General features: G+C 39.8%; 1 protein-coding gene across 1 annotated transcript in view; it reads right to left on the bottom strand.

Annotated features, from left to right (window-relative positions):
- Positions 1-12,844, bottom strand: part of LOC132985407 (adhesion G protein-coupled receptor F5-like) — a 41,200-nt gene extending 28,356 nt beyond the window's left edge. The window contains exons 1-11 of the mRNA XM_061052756.1: positions 12,557-12,844; positions 11,144-11,203; positions 8,693-8,845; positions 8,396-8,566; positions 8,244-8,288; positions 8,022-8,087; positions 7,038-7,113; positions 6,957-6,964; positions 6,801-6,860; positions 4,395-4,547; positions 4,088-4,258 (exon numbers count right to left, since the gene is read on the bottom strand). Coding sequence (XP_060908739.1) covers positions 4,088-4,258; positions 4,395-4,547; positions 6,801-6,860; positions 6,957-6,964; positions 7,038-7,113; positions 8,022-8,087; positions 8,244-8,288; positions 8,396-8,566; positions 8,693-8,845; positions 11,144-11,203; positions 12,557-12,761 — 1,168 coding nt within the window. The 5' untranslated portion in view covers positions 12,762-12,844. The remainder of the gene's footprint in view (positions 1-4,087; positions 4,259-4,394; positions 4,548-6,800; positions 6,861-6,956; positions 6,965-7,037; positions 7,114-8,021; positions 8,088-8,243; positions 8,289-8,395; positions 8,567-8,692; positions 8,846-11,143; positions 11,204-12,556) is intronic.
- Positions 12,845-13,492: the final 648 nt, after the last annotated feature.

The raw sequence follows: 13,492 nt of genomic DNA, 5'->3' as shown, positions 1-13,492 counted from the left end.
GATCATCCTCCAGCTCAAAATGCGAGTATGGTTTTGGCACACGGACGTCCAAAGGCCAAGGCAGCAGAGGCCAGAGCAGCTTTCTCACAGAAAGAAATTGAAATAAAAGTGCAAAGAGCAAGGATTGATGCACAGTTAGAGGCACTGCAAGAAGAAAAAGAAAAAGAAGCAGCCTTCGCTGAGACTGCCCCTTTAGAGGCAGCGCTCGAAGGCGACAATGATGACTTAATTGGAGAACCCAAAGTTTCTCTCCATCAGCAAAGACGGCCCGACCTAGCCACTGAAATTTCACAGAAAACTGCAAAGGTTAGTCTGAGTGAACAGTTTGCCAAAAAGAGGAAGAAGAGATCAAGGGCTTTTCACTGCCTCTTCATAGATACAAGCAGCCCACCACAATTTACCATGATCTTTCATTTCCCAGTAGTGGTGCAAGATTTGGTTACCGCCATAGCCCTAACACCAATACAGATAATAAAACAGATCAATCTTACAGTCAAGATGATCGCAGCAAACCTTCTGCTACAGCTGACCTGACTAAGTTTCTCGCAAGAAGTCAACTTATCACCACAGGTCTAACAAAATTTGATGATAAAGTGGAGAACTACTGGGCGTGGAAGTCTTCATTTTTCAATGCTATTGAAGGTCTTGACTTAACTGAAGCAGCGGAGCTTGTCCTGCTCATGAAATGGTTGGGGAAGGAGTCCTCAGAACATGTATGTCGAATCAAATCGATCCACATCAAGCACCCTGCAGCTGGGCTGAAAATGGCATGGGATTGGTTGGAGCAAAGCTATGGGACACCTGAAGCAACTTTCCTAAGACATTAAACAGAGATGCACAGAAGCTTTGTGACCTTGCAGACCTGCTTTTAGAGATAGAGGCAGCTAAGGAGGATGACTTCCTACCTGGATTATCTTATCTGGACACTGCCAGAGGAATCCATCCCATCCTTGTAAAACTGCCATACAACTTGCAAGATAAATGGACATCTATGGTTCCAGATATAAAGAAGACTACCGGGTATCATTCCCCCCATTTGTAGTTTTTGCTAAGTTCATCCACGATGAGGCTAAAGCTCGAAACGACCCAAATTGTGGGTCACATAGCTAAGAACTGCAAGACAGCAATCACATGTACAGAGTGCAGAAATGACAGACACGTAGCAGTTCTGCATCCAGGCCACCTTTCTTATCAAAGCCCCTCACTTCTTCCCCAGCAACTAACATGACGTTTGACCTTATTGACCCCACAGCAGATGCGAGATACCTCCTGTGGTGTCGGTGCACATCACTCAGGCTTCAGAAGGTCAACTGGGAGTAAAGCGCATTGAGCGTTTCTCAAGTTTACAATCACTTGTAAGATTGAAGTCGTTGAGTCGTTAACCAGCTCCAGCTTCATCAACGCACTCAGGAGATTCTTATCTCTTCGTGGAGCACCAAAACAGATCAGGTCAGATCAAGGTACTAATTTCATCGGGGCCTGCAAAGAATTGATGAATGTACCAAACACAGACGTGGAAAGGTATCATCAAGAGCAGAAATGTAGATGAGTATTCGACCCACCCCATTAATCCCACATGGGTGGGGCGTGGGAACGTCTCATCTGCGTTGCACGCCGTATAATGGACTCCATGTTTTTGTAGAAGAAGTCTCCACATCTTATACAAGAAGTTCTCACCAGATTAATGGCTGAGGTGTGTGCCATCAAGATTCAAGATTCAAGATTCAAGATTTTTATTTGTCACATGCTCATACAGATGTGCAGTGAAATGTAAGGACTGTTCCGCAAGGCCATGCAATAAAAATCATAAACGGAATCATAAACGTCATAAACGGAAGACCCCACATACTCTTCAGATCCTGAGTCTTCACTTGTGCTCACACCAACCAAAAGATGGGCACTCCTCCTCCATGTGAGTTTGGGAAGGCATAGCTTCTCAAGCAGCAGTGGAAGCAGGTCCAATCCCTTGCCGACACAAACTCGGAGCAGATGGCAGGACAGGGACCCAACTTTAAGGAGGGTGATGTAGTCCTAATGAAGGATCTTCAATTGGGACGAAATGAATGGCCCATGGCTGTGGTAACAAAAGCAATCCCTAGTGCAGATCGACTCACAAGGAAGGTGGAGGTCAGAGTTATCCGACAAGGTACACCTAAGGTTTTTTCCAGGCCGATCACTGAGCTTATTCTCTTCCTGTCCCCAACAGACTCAGAGGTTGTAGTCTAGTACCCGATGGAGTGGTCTGGTGTCTTTACAGACGCCAGGAGGGGAGTGTCATGGCCCTTCTATGCCATAATCATAAGACTGTTTCTATGCCATTTAACATTATACTGCTGCCTAGTGACAGAGTATAAATGCAGCTTTAGTCTTAAGTTAAGTTTCACTTTTGTTTTTGAGTAAATGAGCTCATAGCCAGTGCTGCAGTCTAACCTCAGTGTCTGTACACTGGAAGGACATTTCGGTTTTTGAAGCTATCGAAGGCCATATTCGTGAGTTTTATGCTGTTTCGTGAATATTCAACAATTTGTCTGTTTAGCTGCTGATGGTTAGTGAGTTAACATGGATAATGTGCAGACTTACATAGGTTTTCATGGACATTTAAGTGTAAGACATTTAAGTGTAAGACATACAGTACATTTTATGCTGTTTGATTGCATATTTGCATTTTTACTTACCTCAGTTTTTGTGATAGTAATTTAGGTTGTAAGACAATCTATGTTTAAGAGCTTGTATTCATTTATACGTCTGTAACTGTTTGTGTTGTAATAAACTTTCACATTCAATTCATGTCCCTCAGTGAACTTAAGGACAAAGCAACCTTTCGGTATAAGAGTCTTCTCTGAGCATGTTTGTTTGTTTGGCTAGCTGGATAAACTGCTTCAAGCACGAAGAGGTAGGCCATTATAATTAATGCTAACAATAGAAACTGGAATGATTAATGCTACGATGACTTACTGAAAAGTTTCAGGAAATATCACTGCAGGAGTTTGTCCCATGATTTTAATAAAAACGTTGGTTATTTAAATGACAGCCAAAAGACCTTCATCTTGAAATGGTCATTATATGACCTTGTCAGTTGTCCTTGACAGAGAAATTAAGTCAAGTGCAGAAAATATAATTAATTTCCTTAATGTTGCGTATTTATAGACTATTAAAGAATATTTTTACCCTCTTCACCTGGCTGTTTTAAATGTTGTCTGCATGTCTTGTGTGCTGGAAATGTAAATGTACTATCATCTTCTACATCATACTGAGACTGAAACCTGTTTGGTGATAAACTATAGAAACAAATTGAGGTTAATTTGGATAATGAAAGAAAGTATATGTATGAATGATTCTTTCCAGGGCCTTACTTTTTACATATGTTGCCACAGTTTCACTACAGATGAGTTCACATCTGTCATAATAAATTATGATGAGTCTGGAATAAACAAACTACATAAAAAAAAATCCTGGTAACAGGCTTATGATTTGATAGTTTCTTGATTACTTCTGCACATTTTTTTCAGTTACCTCTTTTATACAAAAAGATTTGGATGATGCTATAGACTCTGTGTAATTTGTGGTTGTTGAGCAGTCAAAATTATTTGTTAATTCCTCAACTGATTTAGTGATTTAGTGTGTTGTCACAGTTTCACTACAGATGAGTTCACATCTGTCATAATAAGTGATGATGAGGAATAAACAAACTACATTAAAAAAAATCCTGGTACCATTAATTGTTGGTGACATGGTCAGCACTGTTGTGTTCAGATGTGTTGAAGCACTCGGCGTTGAATCTGCAAAGAACATTTTTATCAACATGTGTTAAAATGAATGATCAAGAAAATAATAATACATTCTAGGAAGACACTACAAAGTGGCAAATTCCCAGTACAGTGTGCTGTAAAGTAAGTAGTGTGTGATTTCAGACACAGCCTTAGTCTCAGTCCTACTTGTAGGTGATGGAGAGGATGTTGCATTAGGACACCATGTGAAGCCTGTCAGGGGGAAAAGAAGGTAAAGTACATGAACTGCTATAAGAGAACAGGTTTGAAAGAAAAACATCTCTGTCTGATGATTTCCTCGTCATGTTCAAATAGCTTACTGTGTAGATCAATAGACTTGCAATATCTTCCATCAGGGGGAATGGCATTGATGCATCCACATGTGTTATCAGTGATGTTGTCACATGATCCATACAGCAGACACTGGTCACATGACCAACGATGCCCATCCTCACATCTGCACTGAATACCATTGCTGCTTGCAGAGCAAACTGGAGATCAACACATTGTCAAAGTGTCATTCTCCAGTCTCATTCTTCAGGATCATGATGTAGTTTAAAAATTTCCTTCACATATGTATGATGCTTATCATCAAATAAATCAAATAACAGAAGCTATTAGCTCTACCTGTAGAAATGTTGACATCAGAGATTTGTATTTGCTCATTGATGCTGAGAGGGTAGCTGATGTTTCTCAGAATAGTCCTCAGCTGATATACTTCTGTGACATCTGACATGTTCAACTCAACAGAAATCAGGTATTCATTCAAAACAGGAAGAGCTGCAGAGACAATTTGAGGACAAAAGAAATCAGTTGAAATAACTGCTAGGCTATCAGCACCGCCCTGTTTCTAATTTTTTCTCTCCACAATGTCGATATCGGTATCAGCCCCAAAGGTCCTATATCGGTTGGGTCCTATCATTAAGTACAGTAAGTAATTGTAATTGCTTTAAAAACAAATTAATCTAAAGTGATTGTCTGCTGAAAAAAAGCCACACTCTATTGATGTTAAAAATACTTCAGCCAAGTGCAGCTGATATTAGCAGCCACGTTTTACAACCTCTCTTCCTGCAGGACTCAGGACTGTGGATTAACATCTTGGTTATTTTTTACCAAGAAACAAAGGAACTGATTAATGATTTAAGTCTCCCTCTCAGACAGGCTCTGGAAGACACGATATTATAAACTTTTACAACGCCTTGAGTAAACAACCAAGCGGAAACAGAACACTCTGCTATCTACGAATTGACCCCAAAGACATGAACTGTGACCGAAACCAGTCTCTGCAAAGTCATAAAAATTGACCATCTGTTGAAGGACTGCTGAAGAACTGAATTAAACCACAGCTTTCAATTCTGCATCAAATGAACATGTCTTTCTTCATCTAGATATTTGTAATTGTCACATTGAATGTATTGTAATCATCTTTTTAAACTCATAATCTGATGTTTAGTTAACAAATAAGAGTTAATTCAATTCCCATAGGAATTTGACGTGGAGCGCTATTGCCATCTAGTGTTAGAATTTCCATGAATATGTAACCTCATAATTATACATTTAGATGTGTTATAAAGCATACTCTTTTAGCTATAGAAGGTGTTATTTAAAGACACCAATTTATTTTCCTACTTTATTAATATGTCTTATTAAGAATGTTGACTGTATAACATGTTTTTGTTCACCTACAGGCTGGGATTGACTGAGGATGTTCCCAGGTGGTGTGATTTTCATCTCAACATGAATCTGATAGAAATGAATGTCTAAATATATGACGTGAACCTACATCAACGTGGATCTGATAGAAATAATATCAAAATGAATGTATGGTGACGTATATATGTTTAGATTCTTATTCTTAATCGTATTGAGTAAACTCGGTTTAATTTAAACAATTGTCCTCTGGTGAGAGTGGGAGTCACCCTTGGGCGGCCCCCCTCTCTTGCAGATGATAAAAGTTCAGACTCAGCTCAGATCTAGTTTCTTGCTCTTGCTCATCTTCTTCCGCTTCTCTTTGGACTTTAGTTCTAATCACCTTAAGACTTTTAAGTTTGCGCCCTAGAGAGACGAATCTCTGCTGAACTTGTCCTTCGTAAACTTTCAGCGCACAATTTTGGAAACTTAAATTCTTTCTGGCTCAAGCAAGGCCCCTTTAACTTTCTTCTCAAACGTCTTTGCTCTTCAATTTTGAACGCCAATTTCTTAATTTAGATTCATCGAGATGGCCATCAGGTTAATCTGAATTGGAAATCGACACATCAAAAGACTCTTTAATATTTTTCCTGTTGGATCCTCTTGGAGTTGATGACGACACAACCACGACGGCTGAACTGCCATTCCACCTCCATCCTAGCTGCATACTCCGACCCAGCTGCTGCGGCATCTAATCTGGCCTGTGGACCTCTCTGGTAGCCCTGGAAGGGACAACTTGTCGGAGACTGAAACGGGACCAATCAGCGGAGTTCATCCGAACCACCTCACATTAAGAGTGTTGGTTTTGCAGTGGGTGTTGAGAGATTAGGTCGTGAGTTGTGTCTATTCAGAGCTCCTTTAAATCCAAATAGAATCCCAAAATTCGTTTATCAACTTTTTCTCCTTCGATAATTTGCTGATTAAGTCATTCAAAACAATATCGCGTTTTAGCTCGTTATTAAATATATAATGTCACCATACCTAGAACTTACTTCCTTCAAGATATGAAACTGACTGATTAATTAATTACTACAAGTAATATTAATTTCCTTGCTTTGTAAGGTGGTGCTCCGAGGTTACACTAAGATATAATATCTTAATAAATGAATTACGCTACAGCTTTAAAAACAAATTAATCTAAAGTGATTGTCTGCTGAAAAAAAGCCACACTCTATTGATGTTAAAAATACTTCAGCCGAGTGCAGTTTGAATGAGTGTCTTAATATTTAGATTTAGATATCGATTTATTGTATGATACAAAATAAGAAGTTGCAGACCAATGACTGTATTTCCTAAGTGTTTGAATATTTTTATACTTTATATACATTTACAGGTATGACTTACCTGTCTCAGTCATTGGTGTAGAAGTTGTGTGCACAACTGTTGTAACAACTGCAGTTGAATCTGGAATGACAAATACGTTGTTTTAATTTTCACACTGACAGTGGTGAAATTAAAACACACACACACACACACACACACACACACACACACACTCACTAATGAACCTAATATTGATGAACACTTTCATGTAAATTTCAACCAGAGGGCTGTTATTTCGTCTCTTATTTCTAAAATAACATATCGTTTCTAGTAATTGTGGGTGACACTGTCTGTGTTGTGGTGGTCAAAGGTGTTGTGGCTGTAGGTGACGAACCTGCTAAGAACATTTTCACAAACATAAATGTTAATGCTAAAAATAGAAACTGGAATGATTAATGCTACGATGACTTACATGTTGGTTATTTAAATGACAGCCAAAAGACCTTCATCTTGAAATGGTCATCATATGACCTTGTCAGTTCTCATTGACAGAGAAATTAAATCAAGTGCAGGAAATGTAGTTCATTTCCTTAATGTTGTATATTTATAGACTATTAAAGAATATTTTTACCCTCTTCACCTGGCTGTTTTAAATGTTGTCTCTGCACGTCTTGTGTGCACATCTGTTTTGACATTGTTTGTTGAATCTGGAAATGTAGATGTACTATCATCTTCTACATCATACTGTGACTGAAACCTGTTTAGTTTTGGGCGGCAGTAGCTCAATCTGTAGGGACTTGGGTTGGGAACCGGAGGGTCGCTGGTTCAAGTCCCGGTGCGGACCACATATGGAAGTTGGTCTGGTAGCTGGAGAGGTGCCAGATCACCTCCTGAGCACTGCCAAGGTGCCCTCAAGCAAGGCACCAAACCCCCTCCCCACCACCAGCTCAGGAGCGCCCACTGTGGGCAGCTCCATCACTCTGACATCTCTCCATTAGGATCCTGTTTGTGCATGTGTGTATATTTCAGCCTATGTGTGTGTTGCATGATAAACAGAGTGTAAAAATTGAAATTTCCCCTTGCAGGGATCAATAAAAGTAAATCTTAATCTTAGTGATAAACTATAGAAACAAATTGAGGGTAATTTGGATAATGAAAGAAAGTATATGTATGAATGATTCTTTTCAGGGCCTTACTTTTTACATGTGTTGCCACAGTTTCACTACAGATGAGTTCACATCTGTCATAATAAATTATGATGAGTCTGGAATAAACAAACTACATTAAAAAAAATCCTGGTACCATTAATTGTTGGTGACATGGTCAGCACTGTTGTGTTCAGATGTGTTGAAGCACTCGGCGTTGAATCTGCAAAGAACATTTTTATCAACATGTGTTAAAATGAATGATCAAGAAAATAATAATACATTCTAGGAAGCCACTACAAAGTGGCAAATTCCCAGTACAGTGTGCTGTAAAGTAAGTAGTGTGTGATTTCAGACACAGCCTTAGTCTCAGTCCTACTTGTAGGTGATGGAGAGGATGTTGCATTAGGACACCATGTGAAGCCTGTCAGGGGGAAAAGAAGGTAAAGTACATGAACTGCTATAAGAGAACAGGTTTGAAAGAAAAACATCTCTGTCTGATGATTTCCTCGTCACGTTCAAATAGCTTACTGTGTAGATCAATAGACTTGCAATATCTTCCATCAGGGGGAATGGCATTGATGCATCCACATGTGTTATCAGTGATGTTGTCACATGATCCATACAGCAGACACTGGTCACATGACCAACGATGCCCATCCTCACATCTGCACTGAATACCATTGCTGCTTGCAGAGCAAACTGGAGATCAACACATTGTCAAAGTGTCATTCTCCAGTCTCATTCTTCAGGATCAAAAAAATGTCCTTCACATATGTATGATGCTTATCATCAAATAAATCAAATAACAGAAGCCATTAGCTCTACCTGTAGAAATGTTGACATCAGAGATTTGTATTTGCTCATTGATGCTGAGAGGGTAGCTGATGTTTCTTAGAATAGTCCTCAGCTGATATACTTCTGTGACATCTGACATGTTCAACTCAACAGAAATCAGGTATTCATTTACAACAGGAAGAGCTGCAGAGACAATTTGAGGACAAAAGAAATCAGTTGAATTAACTGCTAGGCTATCAGCACCGCCCTGTTTCTAATTTTTTTTCTCCCCAATGTCGAAAAAAATGCCCCAAAGGTCCTATATCGGTTGGGTCCTATCATTAAGTACAGTAAGTAATTGTAATTGCTTTAAAAACAAATTAATCTAAAGTGATTGTCTGCTGAAAAAAAGCCACACTCTATTGATGTTAAAAATACTTCAGCCAAGTGCAGCTGATATTAGCAGCCACGTTTTACAACGATTTCAGTAGGGACTTTAACTCTAGATCAAAAATTTATTCAATTAATCCACGCTCGTTTGTTTTGATTTGGAGGCGGACGTGACGTGACGATTTACGTTTAATTTCGCACAGCATTGTGGGTGGTAAAATACAATTAATTTCCTGAAAGCACGCATCCGATCCATACGGCATGAAAACCCGGAAGTTAGTATGCATACTGAAATGTTCAGTATACTGAGGTGGACCCAAAAAATGCATACTGAATGACCACGAAAGTTCAGTATACTGAAACTCCCTACTGAATAGTACATACTGCCTACTGAACTGTGGCTATTCGGAAAGGGCCCTAGTTTCTTGCTCTTGCTCTTCTTCTTCCACTTCTCTTCGGACGGAATCATTTCTTTTAAGTTTGTGCCGTAGAGACGAATCTCTGCCGAACTTTTATTCTTAGCGTACATTTTTGAAACTTAAATTCTTTCTGGCTCAAGCAAGGCTTTTGAACTTTCTTCTCTAAAGTCTTGACTCTTCAATTTTGAACGCCAATTTCTTAATTTAGATTCATCGAGATGGCCATCAGGTTAATCTGAATTGGAAATCGACACATCAAAAGACTCTTTAATATTTTTCCTGTTGGATCCTCTTGGAGTTGATGACGACACAATCACGACAGCTGAACTGCCATTCCACCTCCATCCTAGCTGCATACTCCGACCCAGCTGCTGCGGCATCTAATCTGGCCTGTGGACCTCTCTGGTAGCCCTGGAAGGGACGACTTGTCGGAGACTGAAACGGGACCAGTCGGCAGAGTTTATCCGAACCACCTCTCAGTAAGAGTGTTGGTTTTGCAGTGGGTGTTGAGAGATTAAGTCGTGAGTCGTGTCTATTCAGAGCTCCTTCACATCCAAATAGAATCCCAAAATTAATTTATCAACTTTTTCTCCTTCGATAATTTGCTGATTAAGTCAATCAAACAATACCGCGTCTTATCTCATTACTAAATATATAATGTCACCATACATTATAATTGCATTATCCCGATCATAAGAATCATATTCCTTATCTGTTTCATCTGTATACTTCATTGTTTAGCTTACCATTTCTATATTAAATTTTACACATAAAATTCAGTCTGTGTGTTTTCTGGTTTAAACATACCTAGAACTTATTTCCTTCAAGATATGAAACTGACCGATTAATTAATTTGTACAAGTAATATTAATGTCCTTACTTTGTAAGGCGGTGCTCCGAGGTTAAATAAAGATATAATATCTTAATAAATTAATTATGCTACATAAGTGCAGTTTGAATGAATGTTGTAATATTTAGATTTAGATATCTTTTTATTGTATGAAACAAGTGTGAGGGCACTCAAAATTTTGGCTCTGTGAGAGTGGTGAGAGAATCAACTCACTGCAATCAGGTGTGTGTGGCCCTGATTGGCTTTGATTAAGCCCAGGTGTCGGGAGTTTTCAATGTACCCTGAGTCTCCAGTGCTCTGTGCTGACTCATTATCTCACCTTCAGAGACAGTGAGACGTTCTCCCTGTGGCTTCTCAAGTTGTCGGTGGATCTATAAACACCAACTCAGAACTTTGTGTGTATTTGATGTCAATTGCCTGTTTCCCAGTGTATAACACGGGGTGCTGGAGAGTTTGTTGTGACTCCAGCCTTTTGGGTTATCAAAGGTCTCCCAGGCAGCCTTTCGTTTCGTGTTTTCTGGGTCTCGTGGACAATTTTGGTCTTGAGTCAGCTACTTGGCAGCAGTGGTTTAGTTAATCCTTTTTGGTGCATTATTTAGGTTAGGAAGCCTGTTGTGGCTCTATACAGTTTTGTTGTTTTTTCTCCCCTTTCCAATCTTATCGCTATTGCGATTTTGTGGTTATCCCTCTGGGATAACTTTGAGACACCCCTGGGTCCACACCTGCGTCTCAACCCCCCCCTTTCCTGACAATAAGAAGTTGCAGTTTAGAACAATGACTGTATTTCCGAAGTGTTTAAATGTTTTTATATTTTTAAGAAATACATTTACAGGTATGACTTACCTGTTTCAGTCATTGGTGTAGAAGTTGTGTGCACAACTGTTGTAACAACTGCATTTGAATCTGGAATGACAAATACGTTGGTTTAATTTTCACACTGACAGTGACTTAGTGGGGAAATTAGAACACACATGTATTGAGGCTATGGTCCTCCGAGCAAGCTACTTTACCGCATGTCATTCCCCACTCTCTCTCCCTGATTTCCAGCTCTATCCACTGTCCTATCTCTCCATTAAAGGCACAAATAATAATAATAATTACAAAATAATAATAATCCACGCAGTCCGAGTATGTATACCAACAACGTCACTTGTGACCCCAGGATGAACAGAGAGAGGCTTTATGTTCTGGTGTCACCTGGGGCTATGTTCCTGTTTGCTTCTCGCTTGCAGTTTGCATTAACTTACAAAACTTTAGCCGCAGCTAATTGCATTAACTTGAATCTACTAAATCTTCGAAGGTACCGTTGCTAAAAGCCTTGTGACCCTGTCGGTCAGATGAGAGAAGTTTCGCCCTCCAAGGGCTGCGACAGCCGTCCATCCCTCTTTAGGGAATGGTTTGTTATGCCATATCCCCTCTCAGGACGTTAGGTATGTGACTCATGATTTAATTCTCCTTGCATTAGTTAATGTTACTTTGTATCAAGTTAGCAGCTGTGTTTTGACAAAGCTAACCAGTCAACGTAAAGTTACAGGTGTTTGCAACCATAGACGGTGAAGGCAGTATTTGCACTTCCCGCTCCTGAATTGTATTTTGGTTATTTTTTAACTCTTCTAAAGAAGAAAGGGATTGCTTTTTTTTCAAGTCAAGCCTCTGCTGGTGTAGGTGGCGTGCAAGCCCTTTCCCCCTGCTTACAGCTGTGGTGTCCACGCCAAGCAAATTGGTAAATTATTTTATTTTTCGATTCATTGTCACAGCCTCTGCAGGTGAGTGCGGTGCTGATTAAAATGGTTTGAATAGCAGCACCTAACTGGTCCTCTGTGTCAAACCCTTGCTGTTGTAGGCAATGTCCGCGCCCCCTTCCCACAGATTACGGTGTTATAAGACTAGTTGACGGTCCAGGGCACTGTATTAACGGCTGGTCTCTCCCACCTCTGCTGTGCAGGCGTCTTTATGCCCCCTTCCCTCAGCTTACAGTGAGTATATTAGGGTAGTGTTACGGTTGCAGCCCTGCCCCACCTCTTTGTGTGGTATATTTTGGGAGTATCCTGTGACTGTGTGTTCAAATTGATTTCGAATTCGAGTATGTATTCATACTCAAGGCCATCTGGGCAGTAAGAGGGAAAAGAATTAAATACACTTGATCATGCAATGTTTTCCATATCGATGTAAAAAAAAAAAAATAATAATAATAAAACATTCCAAAGAAATGTTCAGAATGTTCAGAAGTACATCTTCAAGCTTTCAATAACTCACCCTTCTTCAAGTGGCAGAATTGCCTGTTGGATGGGATATTGTTGATACACTCACAAGTGTCGTCAGTCATATCACCACACATTGTGTATGAAATGCAGTTTTCATATGACCAGATATACTGATCCTCACATTTGCACTGGAAGCTGCTACCATTTCGGTGGCACACTAAAAAACAAACACATAAATTAACATGCAAGTCAGACATCTATGTTGTATCTCTGCTGTCTCATGAGCAGGACAGGGCCTTGATATATTTAACCTAATATGTTGGACACAATATGTAGAACTGCTCGATCATGGCAAAAAATCATCATCAGAATAATTTTGTTTGATATTGAGACCATGATTATTAAACATGATTAGTCATTGATTTTAGTGGTGTGCAATATAACAATCTCCGATCGTGAAGGATTTGAATGTGTTGACAGTCTGCCAAAGCGCTCGTAGAACCGGGCTAATGTGTTTATTCTATCATGCTCCTACACAGACCCCCTCCCCGTTTGCTCAGTTGTTTGAAAACAACTCCATCCCGGTTATATGCAACTGTTTAAATTTTTTTCCATACCGACACGGCGAGAGAAACAGTTAACTTATCTGTATAGTTTGCACAGTAAGTTTACATCTCGGATAGCGACACAAGAAACCGTTTAACGAGCCGGAGAGACGTTAACAGAGAGTCAGACGGACAGTGATGGGAGATATAACCCCGGTGTTTAAAATGGTGCTGTCGGTGTTTTCTGCTCTCTCTCAGTTTTTAAAAGTTCCGATCAAGCTTCTCCACTCGAAGCTCACCTGAACCTACAGGGAATAGGCTAAACGACATTAAGAAACGGAGGGAGGCGATCATATCAGCGAGGTCCGGACCTTTGTTGTTCATTTATTTTAACAGTAGGACTACAATCACATATTTCTATACATTGATTTCTATCCATGCTG

This window comes from Labrus mixtus, chromosome 12 (genome assembly GCF_963584025.1).
Source record: "Labrus mixtus chromosome 12, fLabMix1.1, whole genome shotgun sequence".
NCBI classification, from domain to species: domain Eukaryota; kingdom Metazoa; phylum Chordata; class Actinopteri; order Labriformes; family Labridae; genus Labrus; species Labrus mixtus.
Note: the sequence above shows the minus strand (reverse complement) of the source record. Positions and strands in the feature narration are given on the sequence as shown.